The sequence below is a fragment of the Mycetomoellerius zeteki genome, unplaced genomic scaffold, assembly GCF_001594055.1.
Source record: "Mycetomoellerius zeteki isolate Tzet28-1 unplaced genomic scaffold, Tzet1.0 scaffold707, whole genome shotgun sequence".
NCBI classification, from domain to species: Eukaryota; Metazoa; Arthropoda; class Insecta; order Hymenoptera; family Formicidae; genus Mycetomoellerius; species Mycetomoellerius zeteki.
This window is the reverse complement of record NW_017257728.1, coordinates 1,059,972-1,069,878: the sequence shown is the minus strand read 5'-3', so window position 1 is coordinate 1,069,878 and position 9,907 is coordinate 1,059,972. Positions and strand designations below refer to the sequence as shown.

The following is a 9,907-nucleotide window of genomic DNA, read 5'->3' as shown; positions in this document are numbered from 1 at the left end:
TAGGTTGGGTTAATGCAAAATATTCAAATAACATAGTCACATTATGTTAAATTAAAACTCGTATATGTTGAAAATTCAATATAAAAACTGTTAAACGGACCTTTTTTCAACACAAATATAAAATATTCTTTACCTCATATAACAATTCCTTAAAATGATTCCATTTTATATAAAATTTATTTTTAACATTAGTTAAAATAACATTTTGGAATTTTTTCATTTTTAAGGATAAGCGCAATTGGGTATACGCGTGGGTATCTCGCAGTTTTTTATCTCTAATAATTAGAATATTCCATTATATATACGTATATCGGAATATTTCGATTATTAATAATGAGCCGAAATATTCGTACTGTCCCGCACTCGATCCATTCTATTCACAAAATTAGTATACTCTTCTCTGAAAAGAGCTTGTATCAGAAAGAACTACACTATGAGTCTTACGCACATCATTACGATATGATACCTTTAAATAATCTATAATATTGCCTTAACGGCGATTGCACAGCTATTTTTTCTCAAGCCATATCATTTTCCGCTATTGGCCTCAATTCGCTTATCTTCTGCGTCGGTTAAATGGCACGGTGGCGCGTACTTTTCTTCCCAAAATTTGCATAGTACGCACCGTGCACGTAATCAACAGCCAGCCGGGGAGAAGTCGCCCACTCGCCTTCGTCACAGGCGTTATCGGCGAACTCACGCTCGTACGACGCAGATATAACCGATCAGCAAGTACGCGCTCGGTTATATCGTCCGAGATACGAGAGCAGGAACTTATTTGATTTTTCGTTTGATTGACGCACGCTTTTACGAGATCAACGGATCTCGTTCGCTTTGCCGTACGCGATCGACGAGTATTAAACCTGCGTATTGGACCAAATACAACGGAACATGATCGTCGTGGTTCTAGTAATCTTCCTTGTAATCGGCCTGAACAATGCGGCCTCGATCGAGCACGCCGCCCGCGCTACCTCCCCTGGACCGGCAGATCTCTGTGACAGGTAAGTGAAAATCAGAGGCTGCGCATAATCAAAGAAATAGGGAACAGGGAATAGAAAATAAGAATTTCAATCTATCAAAAACTATATTCTACAGTACATGGTTTCTGATAGGTTGAAATTCTTATTCTCTGTTCCCTGTTCCCCATTCCTTTTATTCAACGCAGCCCTTCACATACTTCTATACTACACTGAAAAAGAATTTACGAAATTTGAATAAATATTTGTTTAGATAGTACCAATGGGACCATTTACTTACAGTAAATAAATATTTGTTCAATTAAAAAAATTATACTTAATTTAAGTATCGTTTTTTTAAATCGAATAAATATTTATTTTCTGTAAGCAAATGGTCCCATTGGTATTATCTAAACAAATACATTCAAACTTTGTAAATTTCTTTTCAGTGTATATACTAGACCGCTAACTCTCTCATACAGGATATCCCATATCTATGGGATCATCTCTCGTGAGCAGGTAGAGCAGACTAAACTAAATCAAAAAATTATTTACCATTTTGCAATTTTCATAATAGTTAACAAGATATTAATTTCTAAAATTCGCCCGGTCTACCGCTAAATTCAAGCACGCAGCGCGATACGACTGTCCAGCGCGAAGAGATGTTAGAGAGTTTTTGCAATAACGTTTATCCAGATACGGTGAACGCTGAGGACTGGTTATTTTCTTCTTAACAACTATCCGAGAAAAAATGAAGATTTCATTATATATGTGTGGATCAAATTAGATCAAATAAAATCAAATTGTATTTGATGAGATTTAGTTTTTAGATATAATCAGATCTTCAGAAATCTAGCTTGGCTTCACATGATTGATGTTATATCCATTAAGATCTAAATAGATAATCTGCGATATAAATAAAATGCTATATTGAATATAAAGAAAGCATATTGTAGATCTACGAGAATATATTGATATATATGAATATTTAACTTTATACAATATAATGAAACTAAATGTAATATTACAAATATTAGATCTACAGAGATATAATGATATCAAAGAAGATATATATATATGTACAAGTGCAATCTGATAAAAATTGGCGTATATATCTATAGAGATCTACAGAGATATAATAATATCAAAATAGATATACAATCTTGGCCAAAGGTTTAAGGCAGTAAGGCACAATTGCAATTTTGTCGCATATTACGAAAAGTTAAGTATCTTGACGAAAAAAAATCTCAGAGGTGTTTTCAACCACGCATTTTAAAGCTTAAAAATATATTATATCTAATGAGATAAATGTTTATATATTAGGATATAAATAGATCAAAGTATATTTATATCGACCTACTTTGATCAGGTCAAAATGAAGATCTCTTAAGATCTCTTTTTAGATCTAATGAGATCTACATATAGGGGAAAGTTGCCGAATGCGTACCACTTAACCTATTTTTTATTATATTTTCCATTTGGCTGTTTTGTATGCAAATGAACATTAGAAATTGTAGCTTGAGGTTTTGGACGCTTATTATTACATTTAACAAATTAATTTGTTATAAATCTTTTTGTAACATACTGCAAAAGGTACGATTTAGGCAACCGGTCGCCTAAATCGTACTTATAGGTATTTTTTACCGTATTTCCTTTGAAAGTATTGAATTTATGAATGAAAACAGTTAAAAATATAAAATTAATAAAAGAATAAAATAAATTATATAATAAAAGAAATCATTAACTAATATCTAATAATTAATTAATACCTAATTTTAATAATTTATTGAAGAAAATCAAATATTTTATATATTTTGTAAAAATATCGATTTAATCTTTACAATAGTTGCAAATATGTATATATAGTGAATGTAAAATATTCTACAATAAATCTTCTTTTATAAAAATACAAAAATTTATAATAAAATTGGATGAACGCGTTGTTCATCCAATTTTATTGCCACATGAGTTGATTAAAAATTAATATCAGATGTACCTGATTTTTTAAAACGCCGCTAACATCTATAAAACAAGATGTAGACTATTATATTTTTATATTACTCATTTCTCATATATTTTATATTATTGTTACTAAATATTACCTATATTAACTAATAATATAAAATATTGATGAGGTACGATTTAGGCGACCAGTACGCATTCGGCAATTTTCCCCTATATAGTGAAATCTTCTTCATTTTTTCCCGGATAATTAAGAAAAGGATAAAATGACTTTAGCGTTCATCGTATCTGGATTCACGTTATTGCAAAAACTCCCTATTTTCTTTCACTGTTCGTGCGTTTGTAATAAAGCCCAGGCGGTGTGTAATAAACAACTTCCCCCATGTCCAGTAACGACGGTGGATCTTATCCCGTCGCGAGTTTGTATTTGGCAGCAGATCGTAATATTCAGCGATTTTTATAAATCATTATTTCGTTCCCTTGGGATAATTTACTTTAGAAAACTTTGAAAAAATAAATATTTATTCGAATAGTATTTAATTTAATATTCACCTAACTAAGAAACACATAAAAGTCAACAAAAATCAAAATGACATCATAATGACCTTATTTTGATGCTTAAAATCAATAAACAGTCAAATTCTGTAACCAAAAATCGTCTTTAACACCAAAATACATCATTTGGACTTTTTCTTGACTTGATGTGTTTCTTGGGTACTTACTTTGAAATAAATAAATATGAAATAAATGCTAATTAAATCAAATTAATGATTTTCGTTTATCAAATAAATATTCAACTAATTCTATTCAAATAAATATTTATTAAAATTTAATACATTTTTCTCCAGTGTAAATTTGATTGAAGTTTCATTATTTGCTTTATCGATCATTTGTTCAATCGATTGCTTCCATACGGACGTATTGATTTTTCATATGTAAAAACATATGAAAATTCCTCTTTTTCATCTTGTTCCTCAGAAATTTGTCTAAAGGAAGTTTTATCATTTTCTGTCTTCTAAACGTTTCATGTTTATCATTTTTTAATATTCCTTTTCTCTCTCTTTTACCAGAAAGGTAAATTTTTAAAAACATTTTGATAGAAAATAGATGTACAAATTCAGTAAACGCATGTGAACGTTTACAGAAATTGATTACCAAAAGTAATCTTGTCTGAATAAGTCAACAGTTTTCTCTTCTTCGGCAGTTTTTAATAATCACACAAAGAAACACGCTCACGTCAAAATTGTTTCAAAATTATTTATAACAAAGTTATTTAAACAGAAAGAAAAATTTGCTAAAATATCTAAAGTTAAGAGAAATCAGATCTGAAAATAACTTTGTTACACTATCAAAATTATTATGTAGGGTGCTCAAATATAATGCCGCAAGTAATTTTGACATTCTAACAATAAGCTTGAGCTTATTGTCCTACATAATTACTTTTATGGTCTAACACATTTATTTTCACATCTGTATCTAACTCTAGATACTTTAGCAAAATCGTACATTTATGAAGTATATATTTTTGAATGGCAAAGTAAATGCGGATTTGGCACGAGTTCATACAAAGTAATCTTGGTACTATTGAAGCTTTTGCAATCACTTGGACCATTTACCGATCCCTCATTCGGCAGTCAGGTCATTCGTAGTAGGTGAAACTTTCGCCATTGTTTCGAGGACACAATTACACTCCTCATCAGAATACTTATCGCTACAAGAGATAACTTCTTGATGAATGTTTGTATAATTCTCTGATATGTACTTTCGTATCACATCTGCAAGTTTCGACACAACATAAAACTGCTTTTGTTACTGTTCATAATTATTTATAGTCTGGTCAAGGAGATAGGGGAATATTTGCATACTTTGTTAAGGATCGTCGTTTCTTAATTATGCAATTAAGCTGGTTTAGTTGAAGTTTTCCGAAGTAGAAATCGAGAAGGCTAATTAAGAGAGAGAGAGAGAGAGAGAGAGAGAGAGAGAGAGAGAGAGAGAGCTATACGATAACGTAAAATTAATTGTCAAAGATAATATAAAACACGCACATTAGGGTAGAATAATATAAAATTAAATAATTAATTATATTCACTACAGTATATGATAAATGAAAGAAGTCTAAATGTGTTCTTTATATTATATAAATTTGATAACAGCAGCATTTTTAGCTATATTGTAACAGACGAGGATTTGCATCACTTTCAATTTTTAAGAAACTTGATCGTTTAATATTATTGCATTCTATCGTTTGAACATAATCTTCTAAATATTTTAACTCTAAGACAGAAACGTTAATGAATAAGTACAATTAAAAACTGTAAGTGATTAAAGTCTTTCAAACGTAGAATTTGAATTAACTTCTTATTTTAAAACTGAAAAATTTAATATTATTTTGACGTTTAACTACTTCAGAGATAGCGGAACAAACAAACGTTTACATTTGCTTTATCTTAAGAAATGTATAGTATTTACTCGCATTCATGACTTCATGTCGAATAAAATCATTATCAATTTGGAAAATTAGGGTGCTGTGATAACCGCTTATCTGCTAGTAATCTGACAACGTTCGTATACGTTCGCACTTGAAAAGTAAAACAATCGATAAAATCGCGAGTAAAAGTCATTTGTTTTACTTTCTTTTGGTTACATGAAATTTTCCGTATATAGTTTTTGACGACTTGCCGGTTAACAACAATATAATTTTTCATTAGGTATATGCAAAAGTTTTAGTCCTTTTTTTAGAAATTTTCTTTCATTTACATGTAATATGACTTTCTTTTATTCTTTTGACCAAGTCGTATAATTGGCAATAATGCTCTTTAAATTTAAATTTAAAATTGGAAAAACAGTACGGAAACGTTCGAGGCCATGAGAATTGCTTACAATGATGAATGTTTGTCACGTTTGATTAAACCCGAATGAACCAAGATCGATAAAAGTTCGAATGATAAAATAAAAAACGAACATCATGCTCATTGCATTTTTGACTTCTCAAAGCGTAACAAGCGATTTGTTTTTACGGGCATCACTATGAACTCCCATTTCTATTTGGATGTACTGGATCATTTTTTCAAAGGGTTCAATGAATTCGATCAGAACAATGGAAGAAGAGAAATTTTTTTGCTGCACAACAACGCACCTGCCCATACAGCTGGAATTGTAACTTTTAAAACTTTTTGTTTTTGTGAGTATCCTCCCCCCCCCCCTCGATTAGTGTATCACTTACGACTATTCATTCTCTCGGGCCCAAAAAAGATTTTAGTTTTCTTCGTCAAGGTACTGAGCACATTCCAGATATTATATGATTCAAGAAATCGAATAAAACTAGTGGTATATGATACAATACATGGTCATAATAGCGAACTTTTAACAGCTGTAACACTCAAGGAACTCATTTTACAAAATTGTGCATATGAAACTTTTTAATCCTTTTTTGATGCCTTACAATCCTAGCTATGTCTCAATGCTGTTCAGCCGATGCCCAAACTGGGCATAGTCCTTTGTTAAACTCATTTGGGATTAATTGTATGACTATTCGGAAGAAAGGAGTTAAGGGGATCCTAAAGCAAAACTCGAACTCCGACGAAGTCACTAGATGTCGCTGTTTTTCCAGCGCATCGACATATCTTATATACTACCACACCAATATCTTACGCAATCTATGATATAGTCGCAGTCGCACGTTCGTGTTAATTTTCGCATAACAAATTCGTTGCGATAAAGCGTTTAAGTCTAATTCTAAGAACTCGACGTTATTTCGTGCAAACTACGTGTTTGTGGATTGCTAAGTACAGGTTGCAAAACTTTCGTATCATGCAAATGTTATCACGACTTGACAACTTGAGACGCCATGTTACACTAAGAAATGATAAAAAATATATCAATTTCGAAATTTTTTGTCGTTCTCGGCATAAACTCCACCTCACAAACACGTATTAATGCGTATACTTTAATCCTGGGAAAAGATTTTCGAATCTGTAAAAGAGAAAAAAAGTATTTATTATACAAAAATTATATTATTTTATCGGTAATACAAATGGCTTTAGGATCCCCTTAACATCGAAAAAATCCTCAAACTGATTAGAAAAATAAAATTTAAAAATTACCTTTACTCAGAAAATTTAAACATTTAATACAGTTGTTGCATTAAATTGTTAACTTTGCCGGAAGATGAGTCATTGAGTCAGATAGAAATAATTAATTTATATATCTACGATAATTAATGATTGAAGATATAGAGAATTAATAGCGATTTTAATTTAATCCTGAAATATACGCAGTGATTTTTCGGATCTTTAGTACACACACTATGGGTCTTTTGTGTCCTGGGTTAATTTTCATCACTTTTATAAATTACGAAATATTATTAGGTAATTTTTGCATATACTTCATCATCTTTAACTTTAAAAAATATTTATAATAAGAGTGTGTGGGTACCCGAAAATACGGATAGCCTCGGGTCGGATCGGGTTATGATCGAATCGAGTAAGGCGGATCCCTAATATTCGGGTACCCGTATTTTGAGATAAAATTTCTTGATTCGGAATCCGAAACTCTTCGGGACCAGAACTCTATTCGAGTCCCGATATTCAATTCGAGACAAAATTTTTCTGACTGATCTTAAATTTTTAAGTTTGGAAGTGTTTTCATATTTGTCACGTAATCAAACTCATTTTATTACATAACACATATAAAAACACTTTCAAAAAAGGAGAATATCCAAAAGTCCTATTTTTAATCCCCCTGTGGAACCTTAGTAAATTAGCAAAAGTTGTTTGCAATGGAACCCACATAAAATAGTAAGGTATTACTTTATATCAGGGGACACCTTTTCCATATATATGTTATAGAGGTAAGAGTATTAATCAATTTTTTCTTATAAATTAATTGGCGGTCTCATATAATTTTCGAGATATATTTACAAAAAACTTTTTTCCAAAATTTCATTACTTTCTGTACATGACATCTTGTATATGATGGATGGTATATATAAATGACCTTCAGAAGGTTTTAGGTGGCGGTCACTGTTCGTCCAAAAGTTATTAACAAATAAAGTTTAAGAAATAATGTCTTAATACAACATTAAAAACTACCCTATACCCTTCTTACCTAAAGGCATTCGACTTTCCACGCGGAACGAGATCCACCCCACCTCCCTGCCCTGCTTAGGGACATTGGATTTTCCATACGAGGCCCAACCCTTTTTTTTAGACGAGGAGGGAGGAGGTATAGTGGACCTCGCTTTGCGTAGAAAGTCGTATGCCCGTCAGTATATAGCAAAAATAAGACATTATTTTTTAAACTTTATTTGTTAATAACTTTTGAACGAACAGTGACCGCCACCTAAAACCTTTTGAAGGTCCCTTAGAGTTATGACCTTGACAAAGCCATCAAAGAGATGTCTCCTTTGAAAGTTTACCTGAGCTTTATGTAAATATATCTCGAAAACTAATGAAACCGCCAATTAATTTATAAGAAAAAACTAATTAGTATCCTCACCTGTATAATATATGTCAAGATCAAAGTAATCGAAGAGGTGACACCTAATATAAAGAAATACTAATTGTAAAAATAGTTTTGTACCCCAGAAGTGTAGGGTGGAAATTAGATTTTTTTTGTTATACTATATCATATTTCCTTTTGTAAGTTGAATTTTCGTCTACCGCGTTAGAACTTAACATGATAAACTTATCATATATGCATTCGTTTAATCATACGATCGCAAATATAAAACATAATACAATTCACATGAAAGTGTCTCGATGAAGCATATAATATAAGATAGGTTCCATATTGTGCGCACGGTGCTTTTGTAAAAGGTAAAATTTTGTAATTTAATCATTCCTCTGAACTTAATTAATCAAAGGTGCTGGTTTATTTTTTCATCCTAAGTTATCTCGTAACTATTTGTGGCGCGAAATAAATCGTCTATGTATGTATGAGATGTAATGAATTAATTTACCTCCAAGGGTACTACTCTGTAGGCTTTTCAATAACAACAACTGTTTTGATTTGTTATTATCCGCAATTGCATTGACACAATCGAACAATACTTCAAAAAAAATCTGTTAATTAAATCTGTTACTCACCTTTACCTGTTGAACGTACTACATTACGTATTGCAAACATCGCCGCATACGTTGAATTTTTACTTAATCGTCAATGTTTGATAATTACAGTTTTCGTTACACTTCCGTATTAATTTTCAGCCAAGTTTACTGTGAAGGGCCTCTGTTACGTACGATGCAGCTCGCTGGAATTTTTAACGACAGCAAAACCTTCGTGGACCTTTACCAGTTACACGATCCAAATGTAACCGTCGAAAAGTAAGTTGATATCTCAATAAAAACAAGAAACTTAAGATGTATGTGTGAAACTTAATATCTTTCTCTCTTTTAAAAAAATGATTTAAAAAATTGTTTCTGTCGTTCCGTATCATATCTTTCTCAATGCATTATTTCTCCTTTTGCGGATGACTATATAAAACAAAGGTATAAATATTTATTTTTACATAACCCGCCTCAAATGACTTCTAAGTGACCTTGATGTTGATATTGATCTTTAAGAAGGTCAGGATCAGTGATCTTTCGCGGCGCTCTCGCTACTTGTTAAAAAGTTACTAATGAAATAAATTTTCCACGTGGGTTTTTAACTTTCTATATGAAGCAAGATGCACCCCATCTCCCTTTCTGTTTATACTGCGTCCACAGCAGTGAGCTCTATACATAACAAAGACATAGAAAATGAACTGCGCGATCCGTATATAAATAGTATTCAAACGTGGTCGACAATAATAAGAGAGGGAAAACGGCCAATCTCCCTCTCATTCTCTCTCCCATTACACCGTTGAATGGAAAGAGATAGAGATGGCCATCTTTCACGGTTCCTCTCTCTCTTACTTTTATCGACCATTTTGACACACGGATCACGCAGTCCATTCTCTATGTCTTTGATACATACTGATGTGAGCCTTCCTTATGCTAATGGTGGCG

At 31.8% G+C, this 9,907-nt stretch overlaps 1 protein-coding gene across 1 annotated transcript in view; it reads left to right on the top strand.

The window, feature by feature from the left end:
- Nucleotides 1-693: 693 nt before the first annotated feature.
- LOC108729222 (trehalase) overlaps nucleotides 694-9,907 on the top strand; it is a 27,800-nt gene continuing 18,586 nt past the window's right edge. Inside the window, exons 1-2 of the mRNA XM_018458232.1 lie at nucleotides 694-1,001; nucleotides 9,125-9,241. Coding sequence (XP_018313734.1) covers nucleotides 892-1,001; nucleotides 9,125-9,241 — 227 coding nt within the window. The 5' untranslated portion in view covers nucleotides 694-891. The remainder of the gene's footprint in view (nucleotides 1,002-9,124; nucleotides 9,242-9,907) is intronic.